This window comes from Peromyscus maniculatus, chromosome 4, assembly GCF_049852395.1.
Source record: "Peromyscus maniculatus bairdii isolate BWxNUB_F1_BW_parent chromosome 4, HU_Pman_BW_mat_3.1, whole genome shotgun sequence".
Classification (NCBI taxonomy): Eukaryota; Metazoa; Chordata; class Mammalia; order Rodentia; family Cricetidae; genus Peromyscus; species Peromyscus maniculatus.
The window spans coordinates 49,920,888-49,946,587 of record NC_134855.1 but is presented as its reverse complement, the minus strand read 5'-3'; the positions used below and the strand labels follow the sequence as shown (position 1 = coordinate 49,946,587).

Below are 25,700 nucleotides of genomic sequence, written 5' to 3'. Positions count from 1 at the left end.
TTGGTGTCTGCAGCTGGTCTCCAGAATGTACACCAGCACACGGAACATGCCTGTTTCACAACAAAGGCCCTTTGTTCAAGCATCTCTTTGCCACAGTCCTGTGGGATGAACAATCCTCCCAAATCCTTTCTTATTCAAGAAGGGGAAAAATAGGATATCCTTCCACCAAAGTTTGTTCTCTCAACTTACCCTCAAAATCCGGTTGAAATCTTCCTTGTCGACTCTTAAGAAGTGACAGTTATCTTCTCGAAGAACAATGGAGGCAGCTCGTGGGGCATCATTCACGAGAGCTAACTTGCCAAAGTCATCTCCCTCATGCAGGGTGCAGACCACACCCTGGGGAGAACAGGACATTCAGATAAAGTGGATCAAACACCCTCCTTCCTCTCCCCTGCCTCCCCAAAACACTGTGTATATAAATGGGCTGCATCTAGTATTATCTAATTAAATTAAAATGGCTCAAGTTTTCTTTCACAGAGTAAATGCAGTCAATGAATGACTGAGCGCAATAACTGAGAAAATTGATGATCAAAGATGAAATTATGTCTTTTCTACGTATGGTCACGATGCCAGGGTAAGTTAAATTGCAGCAGCATTTGTTACTACTTCGAGGCACACTAGCAAACGCAGTACAATCAAGTTTCAAAAAGAAGAAGATATATATAGATATATACCTTGCCGTAAATGACTACATTCACTGATCCTTTTAGAATAATGTACCAGGAGGTACCTTCTTCCCCCTGGTTAAACACTAGACAAAAAAGACAGAGAGAGACTTATGACAGGAACAGAAGCACATCAATACAAATTACAGCTTATCAAATCATCACTTCTAAGTCCCCAGAATTAGGCATACAGAAAATTAAAAAAAAAAAATTACTGACAAATCCTAACTAATTCAGGTGGAATATTATTGTCTTTCTATGGAACATAAAAGGACAAGAGACTGTACTATTTGCTCTGCCCTGAAAGACAGGTTTTCACTGGATATCAATTTACCCAGCAATCCATTTCTTGATGGAATGCATGTTTTCCCCACAATTTATAAAGCATTGTGCTATAGAAAATGGGTTTTAAAAGTGGCCTGACCAGTAACGTGAAGTTTGCAAACATGTAAATCGGTGCTGTAGCACGTTGATAAATATATACCTATGCATGTGTTGTTAATTGGTTAGAATGATAACCAATATATCCAGGGTAGGAATCACCCTTGGGAGGATGAGAGAAGAAGAGCAGGCTGAAGGGAGGGACATGAGGCAGGCAGCTGGAGTGCACAGTTTCATTGTTTGGAAAATATTTAAACTGGAGTAGAAACAGGAGTGTTTGATTAAAAAAATAAAATAAAATATTTTAGTAGTCTATTTTTCATCCAAAACATTTAAATACTTCATAATACAGTGAAAACAGCTAGTGAGTTTGAATGAAAAGAAATAAAAGACAAGCAAAAATAAGTTAAATAGAAAAAGAATTAAAGAGACAAAAATTAAAAAGCGGGAAGGTGCCTCTGAAAAGGCAAAGGAAACGAGACTCTTGCTGGAGGAGGGCGAAACGAGACTCTTGCTGGAGGAGGACACAGGGCTGGAAAGAGTGCCCTAATGACCGAAAATAAGACATTTTGAGATACAATTGTTAAAACTCAAACAATTTGGATTCTGGAATTCATATTTCCCATTTGTTTTTAACTATTGTGACGTAGCTAACAAAGAGCAACGTTTTCCTGGAAGTTTGTCTAATTGATGTCGATTGACCAAGTGTTCTGTGTGTCACCAGGCTTAGGAAGCGTCCATGTACAGCTAGCCATCATTTTCTCTTTGGCCTGGAACCCCTGAGAATCTTTGACATGTGATTCATCTTCTGATTCTGCCACAGATTAGACAAGGGGGCATTTCCTGGCCTTAACCCCAACTGCTGAAGCAATTTTATATGACTAGTGGGAAATGCCAGCTTTGGTAATACTGCTTGCATCTATTAATATCAGAATTTCTTGCTTCCAGGTATGATCACAGATCAGAAGGACAGTTTGAATTCTAGAGAGATGCACCATGTGATTAATACTGTGTCAGTATCAGAGGCAAAGAAATCCTCCTGGGCTTGGAGCCCATGGTGCAAAGTGAAGAAGAACATGAAACACAAAACTTTTAACTCTCACTGTAACAGGAAATTTCATAAGCCAAATTAGCTCTTTTTTTTTTTTTTTTTAAGTGAATTTAAACTTGTGACTGGGTCTTAAGTAGTATCCAGGCTGGCTTCAAACTTGCTATACAGCCAGGGATGACCTTGAACTTCAAACCCTGCTACTTCCATCTCCCAAGTGCTGGGATTACAGGCATGAGCCACCCTCCCAATTCCATCTCCTCATCCCCTGGGATTATGCAGTGCTGGGGATAGAAACCTAGGGACTATTTCACACATGCTAGGCAAGAGCTCTGCTAACTGAGCTGTCCCCCAGCCCCAAATTAGTTCTTCCAAATCCAAGTCACCTGAGAAGCCCTGTCAAAAGAGCAAAGACTTCATCCCACCCATTTTAGACACCATGTTGGACCAGTGGGGTAGAGAGCCTGCAGGACTCAGATGGGCAAGTGCTAACATGAGGAGATGGAAAACCACCAGACTTCAGATTAACCGACACACGCTGAAACAGTCACAGATCCAGGAAAGCGCAAGTGTCAGGTGACATCCTTCCAGGTTGAGGCCACCAGGGAGAGTATGGCATTGACCTTGAACAGCAGAAGGTGTGGCCAGGCCCAGGGCTTCGTTAGTGTTCTCACTTACACACAGTTCCTCCTTTGGCATGAGACTCAAAAATGAGAACACCCGCTAACTCCCGTTTCACCTAGAAGGAAAAGAAAGAACGTGGGCAGGTGAGGGAAGGAGAAGAGACTTGTGTTTTGCGTGGGTTCCCCGTTAGCTGTGGTCCCCAGGCTCACCCCAAAGCTGTCTCTCTCACCTTGTTTATGCAAATTCCTGTCATCCAGAACTACTTTCACTAGACTTGCTGCTGGGATCTCAACGTCTATACTAAAACAACAGAGAAGCTCAGAGCACATTCCCACCAGGCAGCCCCTTGGTGACATTTATTTATTTTGTGGAGTGACGGCATGCCATGGTGAACATGTGGAGGTCAGGGAACAACTCATGAGAATTTGTTCTCTCCTTCCACCACGTGGGTTACTGGGATAGAGTTCAGGTCCTCAGGCTTGTACCAACGCCCACGCTGAGTCGTATCTTAGGTTTGGATACCACTTTTTGTTGTTGTTCTGTGATTTTTTTTAAAGTTTATTTTTCTTTGTGTGGACAGCGTTTGCTTGAATGTATGCCCATGTACCACAGCTTGAATAAGAGACACTTACTGTGGTAGAAAGATGGGATAAGGCTTTGATATGTAGGAGTTCATCATAGATAATTTCTAGGTCATCCACAGTCCTCTGGCCAGGTCTATAAAGAAAGACAATAATGAAATGTGTTGTTATGTAAGCTTCAGATAAGGAAATGGAGCCAGGGGTCAGTAACACGTTCAGTGGTTTATTCTACATGGAAAGATATTGACTGAGGGAAGACCTTGTGTCAGAATAATCCCTAAAGGGACTAGCAATGAATGTGGTCACTAGTGGGAAGGATATGGGAGGAGTCGAGTGGACACAAGCTCCCATCCCTTCCAATCTGAGTGGGAAGAGCACCTCTACACGGTCATTAACTCACCCGGCACTTTGTAGATAATTGTAAAACATTGCCTCTTAGTACATCCTTAGTCAGTAATGATAAAACTTGCCTCTTTAACACGAGGGGCACTTGGTTGATCAACTTGACAATGGATTCACAATTCCTGAACTGCGCTGTGGTATCTTAGCCTAACAAAAGGGTAACACTGCTGATCTCACTGTTCTAAGACTATATGTGATGCTGCTCCCAGAAGGCTCAAATATGGAATGATTTTTTACCCAACCCTAAGGAGGTGTGTCCATGGGGTGAGAACAAGCAAACCATGGTGTCTGGGATTTCTAAGAGAGGGAAAGGGAAGTACTTCCACATATCTGAAACTCTGCTCCATGGACTACCACTGTCTGTAAAAGGTTAGTGATTTGTGTTACTGTTTTTGTTTTGTTTTGTTTTAATTCCAATGCTTAGTGCTATATAAGTTAGTAATATACCTTTAATATCTGGAGTAAGGAGGAGTCATTTTTAACATAAGAAGACTGAATGAATTCCTTTTGTGTCTAAAATTACTTTGGAGCCACTAATGGCATTCAATAACGTTAATGATAAGATAAGCTCAGTCAGTAATTTGGGGTTTTTATTGTTCGCTGCAGTATACAGAAGTCTGACTAACATGTTCTTGAAAGTTATAGCTGCGTTGTTAATCCTGAGAAGGCTAGGGAGTTAGGAGAGAAATGGTGTGCACTGACACTCACCATCTGTGGGGTTGAATGAGAACGGCCCCCACAGGCTCATATATCTGAATGCCTGGTCTCCAGCTGGTGGAACTGTTTGGGAAGGATTAGGAGGTGTGGTCTTGTTGAGAGAGGTGTGTCACTGGGGGTGGGGGGTGGGTTTGAGGTTTTAAAAGCCCATGCCATTCCCAGTTAGCTTTCTCTGCTTTGTGGACTTGTCTCAAGATGTGAGTTCTCAGCTACTGCTCCAGGGTCATGCCTGCCTGTCTGCAGCCATGCTTCCCACCATGGTGGTCATGTCATCTGTCTCTCTAAAACCGTAGGCCCCGATAAACTCTTTCTTTTATCAATTGTATTGGTATGGTGTTTTATCACAGCAATAGAAAAGTAACTAAGACACCATCCCTTTGACATCCCACTGGAAAACCAGAGATAATTCCTTCTTGAGAGAGACACGAGATTCACGCAGCATCAGTGGATGCTGAGGTGCTTACATAGTTATTTGTGTATGTGGAAAACAAAACCCAGCAACAGGGTACCCAAAACTCAAACCAAAGTGAAACAAACTTAGAGTATGGTGTTTAATCCAGTAACTGACATCTGGAACTTCAGTCAGTTGTGGAGTGTTCAGAACCACGTTGTAAATATGCCGAAACAGGCAGCTGCATTAAATAATTTTGCAAACACACTACCACACAAGGTGAGTGGCGGGCCTCCTTGGAGATAGCTGGGGGAAGAAAACATCATAACTTACACATGACCTTCATAAGGACAGCTTTGTCACGAACAAAAGAATACTATGTCCTTATTTCAAAGAACCAAAGGAAGGCCTGTTTATTAATCCTGACTGCACAAATACAGAATCCAGGACTTGGGAGATGCCAACCACATTAATTTCCTGCTAAGGATCACCGCTGAAGGACACAATGGCACACCGGACGAGCGTTTAGTGGTGTCACCTAAAGAGTGCAGACCCTCGAAAGACACTGAAGAGAAGCTGGGGCCACAGGGGTGCCAAAGGAGTCAGGCCCTCTTAGCAAGTGCCCAATCTACCACTTGACTTACATGTGGGGATTTTGAAACGGGTACCCTTGGGGATTTAAAAGTCAATCCTGTCACCTCCATGCATCTGCGGCCATAGAGCATCCATGGGGGAAAAGAAAGCCCAGGTAGGCATAATAGGATTACTGCTCTTCAGCTTGAGGAGCAGCCCTGCTGTTCCTGCTTCTTGACTTCGGCTGCATACAGCACAGTGGCTCCCAGATGCTTGTCTAAAGCGAAAGGAGCGACTGGGCCACCTCACCTCCTCAGTGGGGGCTGAGCTGCAGGTGGGGGGGCACAACCTCAAAGGGAGCGATTTACAAGTATCAAGTCAGCTCTAAAATCTGACTGGTTCAATATTGGAGTTAGGGGAGCAGATCTCGGGGGTGTTTAGGGATATTTACATAGTGGCAATATGAGATCTTTATTGCTTCATTCAGATGTCTTTTTAAAAATTCGCGATTTTAAAATTTATTTAAATTACTCAATTTTAATACATTAAATTATTTAGATTTAAGTACTGACTGTAGAATTTATAGATCTCATTACAGTAAAAATAAATACATTTCATCTAGAATTTCAAACATGGTGAACTGTCAGATCTTCAAGGAAATGTACTCAAACCCTGCCAGTGTTGAGCCGTTCCAATCAGTCTTAGGGCCTGTGTGGGAAGAGGTAAGGATGGTGACATCCAGGCTGTCTTTGAAACACGCTCTATAACATGCCATTTACCTATGCTCTATACTTCTCTGGATTTTAGTATGTGTTTCTTGCTTGATATTGTTTGCATTGGTTGTAGTTCCATCTTATCTAGGTCATTATCCCTCATTATTCCTGGACAATATTTGATAACCATTCCTTTGTATATAGTCTTGTACTAGTTTAGAACCTTCTTAGTTAGACAAAAAGGGGGAGATGTAGTGGGTAGCTATTCCAGCTTGGATCTGGAAGTTCCAACCCCCATTGAAACTCTGGCAACTGTCACGCCTATGAGGCGGGGCCAAGGGAGACATCTGGAGACCCGAGACCTGGATGGGGAAGCACTCTCTCTGTTCCTGGACCCTGGACGGTGGAGGTTGACTGAACAGAGCTCCAGAGAACACCACTGGACTGTGATAACTCCCAGACCCCCCCGCAACCTATCTATTCCTTCATTTGTAAGTCACCCACTAAATAAATCTTCCTTTTAACTACATGGAGTGGCCTTTATAATTTCTCCAATAGCACAGCCTGCTGGGAAGAAGCCTAGAAGAAAGATCCATCTTACTCTTTCAGGCTCTCTGGGGTACCACTGGAATACAGACACCCATGTGGCAGCCTGCTCCGGCCTTGGTCATCTATCTTAGCAACCAACTCATGGAAATAACATCTTCTGCAGGGACTGACCAGCTACTGTGGTGAAACATGTGGGGGCCCTTGAAACCAAATGGAACAATGTCTACACACAGGCTAGCTTTCAAATGAATGGAAAAAAAGAAAATCATTACAGCAACAACAACAACCAAAAAAACTCTGTGGTCTGAAGTGTTCAATGAAATGACCCGGCAGGTCGCTGCCATTTGGCACAGACCTAGCCTCCCAGGAGCTCTTTGGTCCTGTTTACAGCAGGTGCTGTAATGAGGTAAGAGAAGTCAGCACTGCAGGGCGTGAAGAGACTTACCTTTTCAAAAAGGAGTCTTCACAATTCACCAAGTGATAAAAACATTCAGACGAGATTTGCCCAGAGCCAAGACCCTGTCCCTCTGGGGCCTCAACATGTCATTAGGATTGACAGTTGAGGTAAATACTAGGGAGAAGGCCAGATGGAGCTAAAATCAGTCTAGTCAATCTGTGCCCGGCTAAGCAAATCAAAATGCGAGTCCCTCTCCTAGCCTGAGTGTGCCTCAGTGTTGGCCATAGGAATAAGAACAACGTACGGGGCTGCTCTCAAGGCCACCAGCTCAGGGCTGCTGTGCCATCTAGTGCCTTTGGGAAGGTCCGTCTCTCCACTCTTGCTGTCAGATGGAGGTCCTCCCCTTGATCTGCCCCAAGCCCTCAAAGAGTGCCCGAGAACATCTAAAACTGAACCTTCCCTACCACAACCACTGAACAAAGTCATCTTTTTAAAAGCGGGTCTCTCGTAGCGACCAGTGGCATTAGGCACCTTTCATGCTTTGGTCTTTATGGGGGTGATGGGGGAAAAATGGAGAAGCGATCCTACAAATCAGCCCCCAGCCTGTTCAAACGGTAATGAAAGGGTCCCAAGGACTGAAGGCAATTTGGCTTTCAAGAGGAAAAGGAAACGGGGGTGAGAGGGGGGAGGAGATAACTCCCATGGACCTTCAGAAGAGGAACCTACAAGGCTGGGGAAGTGAATTGACTCTCTGGATGCTCTGAGTGGCAGCTGGTGAATGTACCTGGTCTTTACTTGTCCTTCTCCAGATGTCACAGGGAGAGATGTTAGGCATCCCTGCTTCTTTACAAACCTGCGTGGTGCCACATTGATGTGGATTTGCTGGATCCCGCTGTGGAAAGGCCTAGTTTCTGCAAGGGCTGCATTCTGGCAGCAATGTCTAGTTACAGACAAGATAATAAACGGGGATGGAGGGAGAAGCAGTTTATACATTAAAGGATGGGAGGGCTCAGGTGATATTGGACGCTGCTGGTAAATACCGTTTTATCAAGGAATTTATCAAGGTCAGAGACAGAGTTCCTTAGCTATTGGGATGTGGATAAAATGAGGGATTCACCCATCTACCAAGTGGTGTGTAGGCCTGACTGGAAGTAAAATATGCAGTCGAGAAAGTGAACAGATTCCAGTAGACCTGCCATCTGGTAGACCCTGATTTGTGTGGACACCACCAAGAGAAGTCAACATTATAAATACAAGCACAAGTCATGTTTAAGCTTCTAAAACTGCAATAAAGTGCTTTGTTTACCTCTGGAGGAATGTTCATTCCTGATGGAGGACTTCAGCACGTGATCCAGCTGACGCTCTACTTTTAAGTCGTGTTTTAACTCCCATCACTTTTGGGTGCTCTTGAGACTGTGTATAAATCTTACTCCCCTTAAGAGGAGGTGTGGCAGGTGTCTGTGCCCTTGTCTAAAGAAAGTTTGTTGCTGTTGTTTGTTTGCTTGCTTGCTCTTCCCACCCTACCCCCCAGTCCCCTTCTTCATACATGTCAGAGGCATTCCCTGTGACTAGCAGTGAAGTGGCCTGCCCAGCTGCCACCCTCTCCCCTTCACCACAGAGCTGTTTGCTAGATGTGCATAGCTACTTTCCATTCTAACTGTAAAGCTATGCAGAGGGGCTTCGTGCTCCTCTGGGAGGTGAGAAATAAATACAAGCGACCAGTCAACAGCAAAAGCTTTCTGTTTGTAAGAAAGGGCGCCATCCCATAAGACCTGGGGCCCCAGTCCCATAGGTCAGAGACTCTACACCCCGAGTGCTTTTAGGACAAGGGGTTTGATTGAGCTCAGGAACAGAATACACCTAATCTTCTTCCAGCAAACATGTCTTAGAAAGACACTCTACTGTTTAAAAAAGAAAGCATTATTTATTTTTAAGTGTGTATGTGCACCATGTGCATGTCCGGTGCCCAGTGCCCAAGAAACCCAGAAGAGGGGGTCAGACCCTCTGGAACTGGAGTTCCAGGCCACTGTGAGTTGCCAGGAAGGGGTGAGAACTAAACCCCAGTCCTCCATCAGAGCAGTAAGTCCCCTGAACCACCGAGGCACCTCTCCACCCTAACATTACACTTTGTAGGAAGTACAACTTCTGGTATTTTCCTGTGAAATACCCAAGTAGTAAGCGGAGGAGGACAAACCAATTAGGATGGAGCCAGACGGCAAAGCTCACCCTCTGCTCTTGGGTGCAATAGAAAACACAAACTTTCAGAGATGCTGTAGGGATAACTGTCAGTTCTTGTCAGGGACAGTTGAATTATCCCATTTTTTCTTTATCCTCTTCCTCCTCCTCCTCCTCCTCCTCTTCCTCCTCCTCCTCCTCTGCCATTTCATCATAATTCATTAACTCTACTAGAAAGGAGAAACCTGAAGCAATGTTGTAGGAAGGAAAGAATAAAACAAGAAAAGCACTTGACATCCATTCAGCTCAATTTCTTCTTATGAACACAGAAAGTTATAATTAGCCATGTAGAGTTTATAGAAGTATTCAATGCTTCAAAGAGGCGAAGGATGGGAGGTCACCATGTAAACTACGTAGTGCTATTCAAATACGAGTCACTAAGCCTTGTGTGTGGTTCTGGAAGAGTAAGGTGGCTCCTCACAGCTGTGGTTTCTCTTCTCACCTAAGTTTTCTAGCACCTCTTCTAGACAGCTGTGAAGACAAGTCAATTAATAATCCCAAGCCAGGGACCAGTTTTGGCAAATAAAATGATGCATGGGAGCCAGGCATCGTTGTTGTGTATCCTTTTAGTCCCAGCACTCCAGAGACAGAGGCAGGCAGGTAGCTATAAGTTTGAAGCCACCCTGGCTTACAAAATGAAATTCTGCCTCAAAAAAGATGCATGAAACATATACAGTTGTAAGAAATCATTGTTTATCTGAAATCTAAATTTAGTTGGGCCCCCTATATTTAATCGTGCAACACCGATCATAAAGCATTTCATTTCTGTAGAATCAGTTTTGATAATGTTACACCCACATAACCATGTGGACTCTGCCATTGGCAGCATAGAGTGGAGCTCAGTGCGTGAGATGCACACAAGAGAATTATAGGCTCCAGAAGCATATAAGGAAAGAATAATCTCCATTATTATAATAACTCTCTATGACTCTCTCAAAGTAGACCACTCTATCTATAGTAGACGGTACACTTCTGTTCTATTCTACATGTTCTATTCTACTTATTGAATGTGTTATGCTCCTATTTCAGATTCATAGAGGAATGATTTAATGAAATGAGGTAATCTTATGATAACTACCTTAAAATCTGATTTCCATGACATATTTCTTCACCAATGCTCAAAACATAACTTACAAAGCCATTCTGAGTCCTTTTAGGACCATGGCGGGTGGAACACAGCTCCAGTTAGACATCTGGATCAAATTCATAGCCCACCATGATCTGGATAACCAACAGGCAACTTTGGCTATGGTCCTGTTTCCTAATCTATAAGGTGGGAAGTATGTTAACTACCTCAGAGTTGCTTGAGAGAACTGAATTAAAGAACTGTTTAGCCCAGCACCTAGCACACATGTACTTAATTAATGCTGCCTATCATTAAATACAATTGCATCTGTGCTTCCATTTACAAGCCCTTGGAAAGCAGGGAGAGGGTTAGCAGGCATTATTAGATTCTTTGAGATTTGTACCCAAAAGATGTTGGATGCATTAATGGCAAATGTGTGAGAATAGAATCCTGGCTCTCACGCTCCATATTACTGACAAGTTATTTAGCAGGCTCTTGGATTGCATGCATGTATTTCAAATGGTATCATTAAATTCTCCAAAAACCATTAATTTTATTCTCATACAAACATCTAGCTGTTCTCAGTCTTGGCCTCTCTAGTCCATTCTCTATAGTCATCAGCGAATTTAACTTCAGAAAAGTCAATATACCGCATAACCGACCACTCACACCTTCCTCTCATGCTCTTCCACGGTGCCCCGAGATGGCTGTAAATTCCTTCTAATGTCGAAAGCTGGCACAGCTGGCCTCCCTTTATCGGACTGGCTCAACTCTGCTCCTGGCTTGGACACTCCTGAAGTGTCAGGCAGCTCTTTATTTTCCCAGCCTATTTCTGGCCTATCGCTCTGCTTTTCCCCCTATGTGGCTGGAAGCTCCTCCTCTGTTCTGAGAGGAAGAGCACCGAGGCATTAACAGCCTTTCTTGCTCCTAAGAAGCATAGAATCAACCCATGTGCAAAAATCACAAAATGATGCATGCAGTGGTATTCAGAGGTCAGAGAGCCCATTCCACACTTAAAAAACCCAGCCCTAAAGACCCTCATACCATTAACTGTAGAAAAGAAGGAGGAGGAGGAGTGTTGCTATGATTGATTGATAAATGAAACGCTGATTGGCCAGTAGCCAGGCAGGAAGGATAGTGTAGGCGGGACAAGGAGGAGGAAAGTTCTGGGAGGTGGAAGGCTGAGGCAGAGAGACTCTGACAGCCGCTGCCATGAGGAGCAGGATGTAAAGTACTGGTAAGCTACGAGCCATGTGGCAAGGTATAGATTTATAGAAATGGGTTAATTTAAGACATAAGAACTAGTTAGCAAGAAGCCTGAGCCACACAGGCATACAATTTTTTAAGTAATATAAGCATCTGTGTGTTTATTTGGGTCTGAGCAGCTGTGGGATTGGTGGGTGAGAGATTTGTTCTGACTGTGGGCCAGGAAGGACCAGGAGATAATCCCAGCTACAGAGGAGAAGGGGAGGGGGAGGGGGAGGGGGAGGGGGAGGGGGAGAAGAAGAAGAAGAAGAAGAAGAAGAAGAAGAAGAAGAAGAAGAAGAAGAAGAAGAAGAAGAAGAAGAAGAAGAAGAAGAAGAAGAAGCTGCTGCTTGAAAATCACCAGAGAGCTAACTCCCAAAAAATGTCAATAGTAATTTCATATCTGGGAGATAGGACTGCAGGCACTATGCATTCTTTTGAAACTTCTAGTAGTTTCTAAATTTCTACAACAAATAGATGGGCTTGAACAACAGGAAGTGATTAAAAACTTGAGCTCATCTTCCTAGGAACCCTAAAGCATAAGCATATAGCTACAGCACTGCTGCCCTGGACCCCAGTTCAGTTCCCGGTACCACATCAGGCAACCCACAGAGATCCAATACCCTCTTCTGGCCTCTGCGGGCACCTGAACACACACACACTCTCTCTCTCTCTCTCTCTCTCTCTCTCTCTCTCTCTCTCTCTCTCTCTCTCTCTCTCTCTCTCTCTCTTCAGTGGGCTTTTTTGGGTATGCAGACGTGAACAGAACATGGCACACTGCTTTTATAGGGGGGGATGTAATTCTAAACTCCAGAAATGACCCACTTAGTGGAATCCCTTGTGCAGGGAAATCTCTAAGCTTTCAATGAGGACAGCAACCTTCGCAGTAAGAGCAGAGGCCATGTGCCAAGCACTGAAGGGCACACTGTGGCAGGGCCCACAGTGCAGTCCTGTTTCATAGCTTCGATTCCTCTACCCATGCTTCCTCCTTCCTCTGAGCATCCTGTGAAGATGGACTGACAGACAGTGAACGTTCTCCTGGAGAGTACCTCCTCCCCAGAAGTGAGAACCACTAATGACTTTTGGCTAGAGAATTTGCCATCTACAGAGTAAAGGTACCTTCCTAAAATATCAGGATTTCAAACTTCACATCCTTAAAAACAGTCTGAACAAATGAAGATCCAGTTCAGACAAATGGGGACGGAGAGATGGCTCAGTGGTTAAGAGGGCTTCCTGCTGTTCAAGAAGACCTCAGTTCAGTTTCCAGTACCCACCCATCAGACAAACCACAGGGAATCCAATACCCTCTTCTGGCCTCTGCAGGCACCTGAACACACATACACATGCATAATAATAATAATAATAATAATAATAATAATAATAATAATAATAATAGTAGTAGTAGTAGTATTTTAAAAGACACATTTTCTAATTAAGAAAAAAGATACGCAGGCCCTTGAGTTCCCTCTAACAAATGTATAGAGCATTCAGTTTGTAGAGCTGTCGGGCATTAGAGCCATCAACGGGCAGGGATGGACAGCCTATGCCTCTTCCTAGTGCTCATTTCCTTTCTAGACTCAGATGCCTAAAACCTTTCACTGATCACATAAAATAAGTGAATTTAAGTTTATGAGTTTCAGGCCCATTTGGAAGACTCCAGAACTTGCTAACAACTTTTGGTACGATGATCTAATTTTCCTGTGCTGTGTCACCCCCTCTTTCCAGGCTCATGGACTTTTCTTTCTCAACCACTCATGCTTCTAGGATTTAGGAAGTTTCAGAATTGCAGATCTAGAGTGAGATTTGAGAAATACAATCTTCCTTTCCCTCCTGCTCTAGGCAGGCCTCCGAGAGACCCCTGTAAAGAGTGGGGCATGATGCCTCACTCTTCGTGGAGGGAGCTGGAAGGCTTGATGACAGGAGACTCCTGTGTCTGGGAAGCCTCTTTGTTTCCAGGTGGCTTTACTTTTTACCATATTGTACTTACCTGGGCACCTCTGTATCTTTGGGTCCATGGCTTCCTATCCCAAGTGCCTGCTTAAGTGTACCCCAGTGCCCACGTCTGCGTATGAGCATCCCTGCTCTATCCATGTGTGCAGAGTAACCTCCTGCATTCAGACTCATAAACAAAGCAAAGTCAAAACAACAAGCTCAGAGAGTTCATTTGTATTTGATGGCCCTGTCTCAACGCTACAACAACAGCACCATCAACCCGTCACCAGTCGGCAGCATTTGCCCCCAAATGCCATCCAGGTCCACACCTGCGCAACCGCGATGGGCATTGTGAGTCACTCTGTCTGCCACCACATAAAAAGCTAATTTCACATTCAGAATGTATGTTTTTTTTTTCTTTCAATACCAATAGCAACAAGAGTGTGCCAAAAAATTCCCCCTGAAGCTCTATTCTGTTTTTTAAACTGCAGAACATTCTTTCATAGTTTGACAGTTAAAATGCTGCAGTTAATGTAATAAACAGAGAATTTTTCTAAGTAGCCTGTCAAAACAAGTGACACTTTTTTTTTAAGCTAGCGAGTCTCAGCCTCGGAACAATGGGAAGTACCTTTCAAAGCAACATCTTCATTATACAATCAAATTCTCGGAGTAATCTTCTCATCAAAGAATATTGTGTTATTTCTTTCCCAGTAATTATCAGAGTTCTGCAACCTCTCTGGCAGTGGGGACTATTATAAATGCAGCTGTGCTGAGTTCAAACACTGGGGGTCTGGGCCCCGCTGACATAGAGCCATGGCTCTGCATTTCTTAATGACTCGGCAGTTTGGGTCCTAAGGAGCCAACCTCCCCAGGACCCATGGACGTGGCCTCAGTCTCCAAGAGTAAAGTGCTTTGTCAGTCCCTTCAAGGACAGACATGGTGCTGGGCGGTGCCAGCAACTCTTGACCAAATCGCTTTCTCTTCTGCCCTCTTAAATAGAATCAAGCGGTACCTCCAAAGATTGCTAGAAGATTAAAAAAAAAATAACTAACTAAAAAACAGGGGAGTTGGGGGGAGTGTGTGCGTGTACGTGCGTGTGTGTGTGTGTGTGTGTGTGTGTGTGTGTGTGTGTGTGTGTGTATGTGTGTGTGTGTGTGTGTGTGTGTAGAACTTGAGTGTCTATCTCACAAAATTCTTTATTTTTCACTTTCCCATCCCTTAGAGCTGTCATTCAAATAGGAAGAAAAAACATAAGCCAAAAGGAGCATTGCCAGTCCAATTCTAATGTTTGCCAAATCAAAAAAACAAAACAAAATTGGGAAGAAAATCCCCAAATGATACATCTTGGAATATGAGTGGATTGGTGTCTTCTTGTTTTTTGTTTTTGTTTTTTTGTTTATTTTTTGAGACAGGCTCTCCATATGTAATCCAAACTGGTCTGAAAGTTGCTCTGTTGCCCAAGATAGTCTCAAGCTCCAAATCTTCCTGCCTCAGCCTCTCGAGTGCTCAGATGCCAGGCTTGAGCTACACCACCAAGTGAAAATCTGCCCTTCAATAGCCAGAGGTCAGCTGCAGCCAAGCTTGGGAAATGAATTTTCTCGGAAGACTTGGGTTCCTAGGGTTCTTGCAATCCACTGCTATGTGGAAGAAAATGGAAGCAGCACCGTCTCTCTTTGGGGGTGCTGGGAGGGGAACCCATAGCTTCAGTCACACATGGTAGATAAGTTCTTAGCCCCCAACCCAGAGGATCCTATTTCTAGGGATAACTCATGAAACCCAGCCATAAAATCTGGAGCACACAGCACATACTCCATAAATGTCTGTCCCATTTGAATGTAATTTGGGAGCTCTTCTCTCATTGAATTACAAACTCCTCAGATGAACAACTTACTCGTCTTACATTTTAATCCACTTGGTAAGGGTTGAAAATATTAGTGGATTCAGTGGAAGGAAGAGCTGAGGAAGGATTGGCAGGGGCTCTGAAATTACTCCTCCCTCCCTCCCTCCCTCCCTCCCTCCCTCCCTCCCTCCCTCCCTCTCTCGAAAATGTTTATTGATGGCTTCTTTGCTGGGGGCTGTGGTGGTTTTGAAAGAAAATGGCCCCCATAGGGAGTGACCTATCAGGGGTATGGCTTTGTTGGAGTAGGTGTGGCCTTGTTAGAGGAAGTGTGTCACTGTGGGGGTGGGCTTTGAGGTCTCCTATGCTCAAGCTACACCCAGTGACACAGTGCACTGCCTGTTGCCTGTGGATCAGCTCCTTCTCCAGAACCATGTCTGCCTGCATGTTGCCATGTCCCACCATGATGATAATGGACTAGACCTCTGAAACTGTAAGCCACCCCAATTGAATGTTTTCCTTTATCAGAACTGCTGTGGTCATTCTGTCTCTTCACAGCAATAGAAACAACAGAAGACAGGGACATAGGCTGACCATTTCACTCTAGGAAGCCCCCCTCTCCACAGCACAGAATGCTAACACACACAACCTTGTCCACTATAGGATGTAGTACAGCCCTGACTGAATCAACGCCCATGGCTCTTAAGAGTTGTCTTCTGCTCACACAGAGCTCCAGAAAGAAGGACCACCCTCATGTTCCTGCTTCTCAGCTCCACAGCGTTCAGAACAAGAGGGTGGTCAATAAGTGTCGGCGCATAATAAGGGGTTAGTGAAGAAAACTGGTGTGGTGTGATTGCCTTTCAGAGACTCCCAGTGGTTAGCTGCTTCTCAGCCGCTGTGAGCTGTTCACAGGGCAGGCATGGCAGGGTTCTTTGGCATGGATGCCTTCAGTACACCCTGGTCTTCACCTCTGCGCACTGGATGCCAACAGCCTGGGTGTCCACCCCTATCCTGACAACTGGAACATCCCCACACATGTCCAGATGCCTTAGGGTCTGTCTCCGCCTGACTCAGAACCACAGAATGATGGTAGCTTGAATGAACATGACAGCAAGGAGAACAGCGGAAAGGGGACGGATCCAGGAAATGATGAAGAAGGACAGATGATGGACGAGTGGGTCAAGAGGAAGGGAGACAGTCTGACGGGAGAGAAAAACGTGGTTTCTGATGGCCTCATTCATTTGACTTTTCCACAGCCCTGGGGAATCCTTGTGCCCTCAGCCACCCTCCCCATGATCCTTCAGGGCAGACAGAGCATAAATTGGCTGGGCAGGTTCCTTGGACCTTGCTCCTGCTTAGGTCAGCGAAACTCTGGCTTTTCTATTTGATATTTTGGATTCTTCTATTAAATTTCTGTTTGAAGAGAAAGTATTGAGGCTGAAAGAGCTGAAAACCATGGTTCTAGAGTTAAGGATGGCAGTACCAGCTGGGATGAGGGAAAGGCCTTTGAAATGCTCTGCGTGGGAGATTCAGCCCCAAGAGAGAGTTTGGACAAAGGGGACACGGTGTGACAAAAATGGCCTGTGTTGAAAAGCCCATGCTGCCTGGGGTACGGGCCAGTGAAAGGGAAGGCGCCCTGAGGGAGGTGATAAAGCTGCACTCAGGGGCCGTTGTGAACTGGTCCAAGGGGCAGATGCTGGGGAAGTCGGTCCGAGGGACAACTCTCTCTTGGAAAGTGCCCAGTGGACAGAGCAGACGTAAAACTGAATGTTCTCGCAGAGACCTGGTAACAAAGGGAGGTTGGCCGAGCCAGTGGCTCAGGGCTGCCATCCATAGCTGCCTGGCACTGGTTGGTACAATGGAAGGAGGTTTCACTTCCAGCATGAAAATATAAGCTTGGGGGGGGGCTTCCAAATCCGGTGCCAAGTCATCTCAACTGCAAAGGTCCCCCTGAGGACTGAGAAAGGCCGGGAGCGGCCCGGTCAGTAGAATGCCTGGAATCTAACAGGAGCATGACACTTTTTATTTTCTTCTCCTTTGCCCTAATTAAATCTCTCAAGGTTGTGATTGTCAGCTTGTGGTCAGCCGTGGCCGACAAGGGGGTTTCCAGCTGCCTCACTGACTGAATGGAGGCCTTGAAGGGGTTACCAAAAGAATGAATGAATGAACGAACAAATGAATGTGACACAGGCACAGGAGCTTTGCTTCTGGGGACATTTGCCCTCTAGCACTATGAAGAAAGGGGCTGCTTTAGCCTGGCATAAAAACAGAACAGTTTCTGCTTGCCCTTGGACAAAGGTCATTGATATGGGCACCCCAGTTTGATATCCTGAGCTACCTGCTGAATATCTATAGTTTAAACTCAAATGAGTGGAAAGTGGAGTTTTGGGGGTCAACGTTTAAAATAGGACAGAGACAAACACCCCTGCAGTATCACCCCTTTGTCATCCCTCCTCTGACTAGAGGGAAGGGGAGGACGTTTGCCACCAGCCTCGCGCCCCTCTCCAGATGTGGCTGCAGCAGCCTGGGACAGCTGGATGAGCCGCTAGTTCTCACTCACGGTTTGCGCAGGATCATCCTCATGTGGGCATCAGGGCCCATCTGGGACAGCAGCAGCATGGTGTCCTGGAGTTCCTCATCACACTCCTTCTTCTCTTCCTCAGTAGGCAAAGGGCCATCCTCGTGCTCGTCATCCAGAAATCGATAAAATAAATATTTGTCTTGGAAATGGCGTTCCTGGTCCACTGCGGGAAACATAGAGGCAAGGGTCAGCGGGCCTTGAAGTTCTGCCCCACAGCTCTCTGCCAGAAGCACGGGGCCGGAGTCCTGCAAGACAGCCATGCATTCGCACGGCACAGAGCCTAAGCCCTTCCAACTCCACCTCACTCAGGCGGGGCGGCTAGAAGCCACACCATCCCATCTGCAGTCATTCGAGCCTCAGCCTCCTGGACCCACCCAATTTTGCCTCCCCAGGCCTCCTCTGAACACCTGCCAGCTTTTATGGAGGAAGCACACAACGCCTTGGTGGCATTTTCTACGGTGTGGGGCCCGTGTCCCAAACTGCCAGAGAAGGCTTGCAGAGTGGTTCCGGGGAGAATGGTCTTCCAAGAAGCATTCCTTTGGGAGGTCAGGCCGTGGCTAGCTATCTGCACCCGTTAGACACACTTGTCTCCCCACTTGGAGAAGAAAAAGGTCGCAAGAGCACAAAGGTATGAACAGAGCAACCCGATCAAGCTTCTGGGCCATAGACTCCACGAAGGGATCTGTGGTCATCTGCTTCCAGTTTCGGTTTTCAGAAAGCTACTTCCTCCCTTTCTTTTGGCAAAGCCGGGGACTCAGATCCAGGAGCTCACACATGCTAACCACGAGATCAACAAGATTTAGGTCCCTGTTAGAAAGAGGGTGAACTGGGCTAGAAGCCCTCATCTAAATGTCTGGAAGTCATTTAGTCCCTTCATAGCATGGATTGTCAAGATGTTCCAAAGACGAAGAACAGTGGTGGACCCTTGCAGATCCCCAAAACAGGGACCACGGTGGTGACGGCAGCAACATCCGGGCACTTACTGCCAAACAAGATGCTCAGAATCCATCCCAGACCTGCAAAGTTGGGATTTGCTTTCAACAAAAGCCCCCAGTGATTGGCATGCACATTTCAAGTCTGAGAAACTCCAGCAAAATTATTTTTTCCCACGTTCCCAGGTGCTGGCAAATGAAAGGGGTGATTTGAATATTTTCGTGTTTAGAAAAGTCGTCTGAAACAAGTGGTGTGAGCAGTTCAGCCTCAGTCACACACCAGCCCTGAATAGCTCTTCTGTTCAGCGAGAGCTGCTGCAGTTACTAGAAACTGCAATTGCAGAGCACTGCTCTGATTTTAAATATGGTCATCCCGCGGGTATACAAATTGGCTCTCCCAGACAGTGGCGCGGTTAAAAGGCAGCTTCTGCATTCATTACTTACCTCCATGTCATCAGCCCGGCTACACATCTCACTGCTCTTTCATTCTGTCCCTGCATCAGGACCGCCATGCCACGCTTGGAGGATAATCACACTATCAATGAACCATGAATGCAAACTAATAAACATAATTGGAGCTGATGCACTCTGGTTGCAATTTCATTTCCCTTCCCTTCGTTCTCGGAAGTTAGGAAGGTACAGTGGTGGAACATGGCAATCAATAGCACCCGCTCGCTGCATCTGTATTGCTAAATGAAGATGCTAGCTTGGTCGTTCCTTAAGGAGGTCATAATTCTTTCTCGTCCATTTGGGTATTCAGCAATAGCTTACACAGGGAAATGCACTCTGCATGTCTTGAGAGTTTTCCAGAGTCTGTGGATCATCTTACCGTGGTTGAGGACACCGTCTTCCAGCAAGACTTGCCACATGCCAACAGCTTGAGTCCGGGAGTGAACACAGGACGTTTGCTGTATCATCCAGTCTACCAGCTCGGTCCCAACACAGCATTGTCTAAAGGAGATGAGGAGATACAGAGGACGGAAAGGTCACCCCTTTGCAGAGAGAGAGTGGGAGGCAGTCTTTGAGGGGAGAACCTTCCGAAAAGCGTGGCCCCATGAGAGGTGTCAAGGCAAAAAAGTGCTATCGGGTATATAGCCCGAGGTTCTTATACCAGCTAAGCAGGGTCGTGTAAATAAAAGAACACTAGAACCCAGAGCACCAAGCTGTTCGAAGGGCTGGAGAGGGAAAGCATTACCCTTCCTTCTAAGTCTATCACTGTGAGCTGGTCCGGGAAGACCTCAGTGTGAGGAGTGTTGGGAGAAATAAGCAATTAGCACTGTAAATCTCTCCGAAAAGGTTCAGTGTAATGAGCATTAGCACGTCTACAGAACCTGTCATCTAACACCAACAGATGCTCACTGTATATTCACATGTTAGTCCCAAAGCTGTCCCCTGCAGCGAGCCGGTCTGGGTAAACAAACTATGGTTAGGAAATACACAATTATACACTTACATATTAGGAAACTCTGAGTGAGGTGAGAAAATTGGGCAGGTGTTCCTTGTGTGCATGTACAAGGGAGAAACTGGAGTCTTGCAGTCCTAGGGACAGATCTCCAGGGACAGTGGAATAGGGCAGGGAGGCCCAGAGCAGATGGCTGTGTGCAGCTGGGCCTGACTCATTGGTTGCCTCCCTTTGCATGCCTCTGGGGATGAGCAGAGACTGGGCCAAACCTGAAGAACTCTAGCATAAACTGAAGTCGATTCCTTGTCCTGGGCCACTTTGGGAAAAACCTTGAAGTGAGAGAAGTTATGGGGTAAAACAGCAGATTTGCTACTCATCAGCTCTGTGACTGGCCATCTCTCTGGTTCTGTTGCTTTCTCTGGGAAATAAAGAACGCACAAGTGCTGGCCTTGGAGACCGTCTCCAGTTCCAATATTCTAGAATCTCTGAAATCTTATCAGAGTTCCTGGGATGTGCCGACCCTGACCCAGAGAGGACCGTTGTGAAGGCCAGCTTCGCTCATCATCACAGCTTCAAAGGGTGAAGAGACATCTGCATCTTCACTCTGAATTAACCAAACAGCTCTGAGCTAACTATACAAAATAAATGAGCATTTCTCGTATAATTTGGTAGTTTATGAGTGGAAAAGTTCTTATAAGAGTATAGAAATCAATTTTAATTTGGCTTTTTATTCAATGACTGCTCTTAAAGTTAAAAAAAAAATAAAAGCACAAAGAAGAAAAATGACTCAGAACATCGAGTTTCTAGGAAAGACACAGGGACCTCGGAGCCAGAATACATAAGAGAGGCACACAGCGGAGTCCCTGGGCATCCCTGCCACTGAACGACGCCTGCACTCCAGAACTGACCGTCAACCACCCTAGCATAGTATTGGGGTGATACTGAACCTGGAGGGGCCTCCACACTCTGACACTGAGGCAATTGCATAATGGGAGGAAGAGCAGGAGGGAGGGGGCGGAGCCTGCTAGTGCAGATCTGGGGCAAGAACTCAAAGGGCCGCAGAAGAAGAAACCACGTCTGTGACTTCCAGGGGAGTCCACTGGTCATCACCAACAGATCATTAACTTGTGTCATAGGGTGTGGAGCAGACATAACACCTCCATGTCAGGGGTTTAAGTCTCAGCAGGATGGCACAAGGAAGAGATCAGTTTCTGACGTCCAGTTTCCAGTACTTGTCACGGAACATGACATAGTTAATGGAATTTTCCCAACACGAGTCAATAGTTGGGGGAGCATACTCACATCTTAAGGGAAAAAAATAATTGAAACATTCAAAGAAAAAGATCTTTTCAGCCACGTGAGATTTTAAGGTTTATTTAAAGCTAAAGAGTCAAAGGCTAAAAGGATTGAACTCTGGGGTGTGTAATACACTCGTTTTAGTTTTGTTTGGCTTTGTTTTAAATCTTGACTTTCCTTAGAACTATAAGGGTGTGCATGAGCCATAGATTCCAGACAGATTAACTTCCAGAGCTGCAGAACAAGACTTACAGATGTCATCGATTTACAGACTCTGAAAATAGTCAGCTAGTGAAAACATGGCCCTGGGGAGCTGGCTCAGAGAGTAAAGGACGTCCTGCCGCACGAGTGTGAGGACCTGAGTGTGAATTCCCAGTGAAAAGAGTTAGGTTTGGCCAGGCACATGCCTGTCACTCCAGTGCTGGGACAGGAAAGGACAGGAGAATCCTGGGGGCTTGCTGGCTGCCAGCCTAGCTCCAGGTTCAGTGAGAGACCCTGCCTCAAAGGAATAAGATGGACAGTGACAGAGCAGGCCACCCAATGTCCTCCTCCAGCTTCAGCAAGTGCAGTCTCCCCCCATACCCCGGGTTAAGTATCTTACTAAAATAAAACTTTACTAGAAAACAAACCCCATAAAAGACTTTGAATATTATGCTCACTTCTGAATCCTCAGAGCTTATAAAACTATGACTTAAAAAAAAAAGTCACTGAATTTGGAGATCAACCATCCTCTGTTTAAATCTTGTGACTCACTAGACCTGACTTAGTGAAGGGAAGCTGTTTGACCTCTTTGCCCTGGGTCAATTTTGTCAACTGAGACATGAACACATACCTAGATAGCCCTTTCTAGCAGGGAAATGGTAGAGAGAAGCTGAGATGACATGTGGGAAGTGGCCTGGAGCGGAAGTTAGCACTGTGTAAATGCTCGCTGAACTTAGCTGATCCACTGAAAGATGCTGGCTACCGGAAACACGGGAAGTCTCTCCTCTCTGTGAATGCCTGCACACATTAGCCTGGAATGCTGAGGCTAAATCAAGTTTAGGAGGGAACCCGGGGTGGGGGGCTGCAAACGGAGGCTATTTGTCCCACTTTCATAAACCATGAATCAGAAGGGCCAAGCCGTTAGAACGAGCAAACATACCTGTACGTCTTCAGGTGGTATTTTCTGTCTCTTATCATGTGGGGAGCTCGAGAGAGAATGGCAATTCGTAAAATCTTTCCAGCTCTGAGGATCTTCTCTGAAGGGACCTGGGTTTTAATCAGATGGGAGGAGGAGAGGGAAGAGGAGAATTTAGGGAAGGGAAATAGACCCAATGAATTCTTAGACCACATTCTAATCAGAGTCCGGAGAGAAAAACACAACTCACTCATACATATTTACATTGCTCACTCCTGCAACATGTCACTGTTTTATGTCGAGGACTGAGACATGCTGCATATTTATTGACTCTAGGAAGTGGCTGTGAGGGGCCTTGACATGAAGCTCTGACACAGGAACCACCTCCAGTGGTACTTAAGAAGCGAGCGTGGATGGCTCATCAACCCACCTACATCCCATTACCTTGGTAATGGTGTTAGCAGGACGGAGAGGAGCGAGAGGTTCAATGAGAGGTGTCTGAAAAATAAAATGTTAAGGCAAAAGAAAATTAAACAAAAAATTCAGTAACGAAAATTATGGGTTGGGGATAATAAGAAACACCAATTTTTATGAAACTCAAAATAGAATTTAAAAAAAAGAGAGAGAGAGTGATAAAAGCTGCCTAAGGAACTTGAATGCACGGGCATTCAAAGGGCAAAATTGGACCATTCAGTTTGCCAACATTTAAATATAAATTGTTTTTAAAAAAATGAAAAAAAGGGGAAAAAAAAAGAACCAAACAGGAATGATTCAATGTCTGTAGCTTAATGGGAAGGGAAAAGGCAGCTGGTCGAAGCCTAGTGATCCTCAGAGTGGGGATGGAAGCGGAGAAGGTAAACAATCGGAGGTCACAGCGACCTGCCCCGGGCAGGCAGTGGATAAAGTATTGATTTGGGAATGAGCTGTTCCCTGTTCTCCCGAGTCGGGAAGACGCTTCCTCAGCAGTGCGTTTTTGTTTGTTTGTCGTTATTTTTCACAGGTAGCTTCCTGCACTCCAGCTCCTAAAACCCAAGGGAGGCAGCGGGTGCGCTTCTCTTTTCTGAGAAAACTGTGCAGTCGTCAAGAGTCTGTACCAGTCAGGAGAGCTCCGGGACCTAGATGGTGTTCTTCATACAAAACCCCCTAACCTCATTATCTCACATATCTGGCAATGACCTTTCCAAATGCGTCCAGTCAAAGGTGGTGGAAAAGCCGTGGATGCAATGCTGTGTGCGACACTTTCGAAAAGCATGATTTTATTTTTTTATTTCTCTTCTTTGGAGCTTTACTAGGCTGGGGCTCCTTACCAAAGATTCCCCCAAAGATGCACACATCTTTATCCCCGCAGCCTGTACGTGCTGCGTTGCATGGCAAAAGAATAATATGGGTGTGGTTAAGGTTAAGGACAACATGTGGGGACCAGCCAGCCTCATGTTCTTGGGGGTTGTGGTATAAGATGTAAGAATAGAAGGCAGAATGTCAGCAAGCAAAAAAAAAAAAAAAGGCCCCCTTGAGCCTCCAAAAGCAGCAGGATGCTGCTGAGGCTCCCTCCATCTCATCCCAGAGGCTTACACTGGAGGTCTGGACTACAGCACACAGGGCTCAGTGATGTGATTATCTGGTCTACCCAGTGAGTGGCGATTTGTAATGGCAGTCCCCAAACCCTGGCACAGAGATTATAACACTTTATATCAACACCCCCCTGCCTTTTGCAAATAGGAGTTAATTACAGTGAAAATACATTGGTGAGTTCGTCTCTTCTCCTTTAAAATCCATAACAATGGAGGGAGATGAACGTCAGCATTAGTTTTAAGAAACACTTTAAACATCAATGCAAATATGCACACTTAAACATTATATTTGCCCGTTATCAATGACAAATTTCAGGGGGGTTGGTGCTTTTAATATTATAATAGAGTTAAAGGGGGAGATGAGTGCTAAACTTTAAAAACCAGCAGAGGCGAGACAGATTTGTTTAGAATGGCTGTGACTCCTTGAACTCACCCATTTCAACATTTTCTTCATGTGACTGGCATCCAGCAGACCCCACCCACTGAAACGGACAGTGTGTGGGCAGCACACCGCTTAGAACAAGCATAGACCAGAGGATGTCAATGTGGTCCCATTCAAAATGGCATGCCCTGAGAGCTCCTACGTTCTTTACGTAGACCTGCTGATGGGCGAGGGGCTGTGAGACCATGGAACTCCTGTACTTAAGCCAGAGCATTGGCCAGCCAGGGAAACGGGGCTGTTGTACATCAGGTCCCTGGAAACACACAGCTAAAGCTGGCTGTGAACTTTCCACTTCTGGACTCCACTTTCAACTCCAGTGATCCTGTCCCTTCTATACACAGGTGGCTTCATACATCTCTGAGGCTTCCTGGTTACAAATCTAACTGTAAAAGTTTCTGGTTACTCTAGAAAATGATGCTAGAAACCCGTACCTTCTCCCTGTTCTGGAGAAGCATGCTCCATCTAGAGCAGATGGAGGTGGGGTTTGTTTTCTGGACTGCCCCCCTACGAAAAGCTGGTGTTTCTTTTCAGTTTGTCCTTGAGAAGCTGGCTAAGCTGGAGCTCAAGAGGAGGCCCAGACTGAGGATGGCTGATAAAAGCTTTTTCTTCTTGTTCTTGATGAGCTGAACGAAACTATTCCAAGACTATATGTATTTTTAGTTGCATCTACTATATTATAACAAAATACTAACAAGCGGTATCTAGCTTAGCTGATTTCATTCAATGACTTTTTTTTTTAATTCCTTGGAACCTTGAAAAGGAAGTATTACCAAAGCAAGGTGATGCATCAAGCTTCAGCCAACACTTTCTCTTTGATGTGTGACTTCTGAAGGCATAGATGTCTACAAGGTCTTTCAGCTAGACAATCCCAGCACCAGCTCCAGGGCCAGGAATCTGTTTCATCTGCTGAAAAGCAATGTTCTCAAACCTTTTCACCTCAGAGATGTTAGGTTTGGGTCAACACCATGAATGTGTGCTCTAAGGAGGGGCTGCACCTTTCTTT

At 45.4% G+C, this 25,700-nt stretch overlaps 1 protein-coding gene across 16 annotated transcripts in view; it reads right to left on the bottom strand.

Annotated features, from left to right (window-relative positions):
- Rapgef4 (Rap guanine nucleotide exchange factor 4) overlaps window positions 1-25,700 on the bottom strand; it is a 286,523-nt gene that overhangs the window by 60,295 nt on the left and 200,528 nt on the right. For 7 of the 16 annotated variants that reach the window (XM_006972425.3, XM_076569671.1, XM_076569658.1 and 4 more), the window contains 8 exons: window positions 23,129-23,182; window positions 22,709-22,815; window positions 19,699-19,820; window positions 17,917-18,100; window positions 3,351-3,435; window positions 2,773-2,833; window positions 675-751; window positions 190-336 (listed from right to left, as the gene is read on the bottom strand). In XM_006972425.3, the coding sequence (XP_006972487.1) occupies window positions 190-336; window positions 675-751; window positions 2,773-2,833; window positions 3,351-3,435; window positions 17,917-18,100; window positions 19,699-19,820; window positions 22,709-22,815; window positions 23,129-23,182 (837 nt within the window). Of the gene's footprint in view, window positions 1-189; window positions 337-674; window positions 752-2,772; window positions 2,834-3,350; window positions 3,436-17,916; window positions 18,101-19,698; window positions 19,821-22,708; window positions 22,816-23,128; window positions 23,183-24,688; window positions 24,858-25,467; window positions 25,604-25,700 lie in introns of those variants that run through there. The other 9 variants (XM_006972426.4, XM_076569668.1, XM_076569670.1 and 6 more) reach the window with 7 other exon arrangements.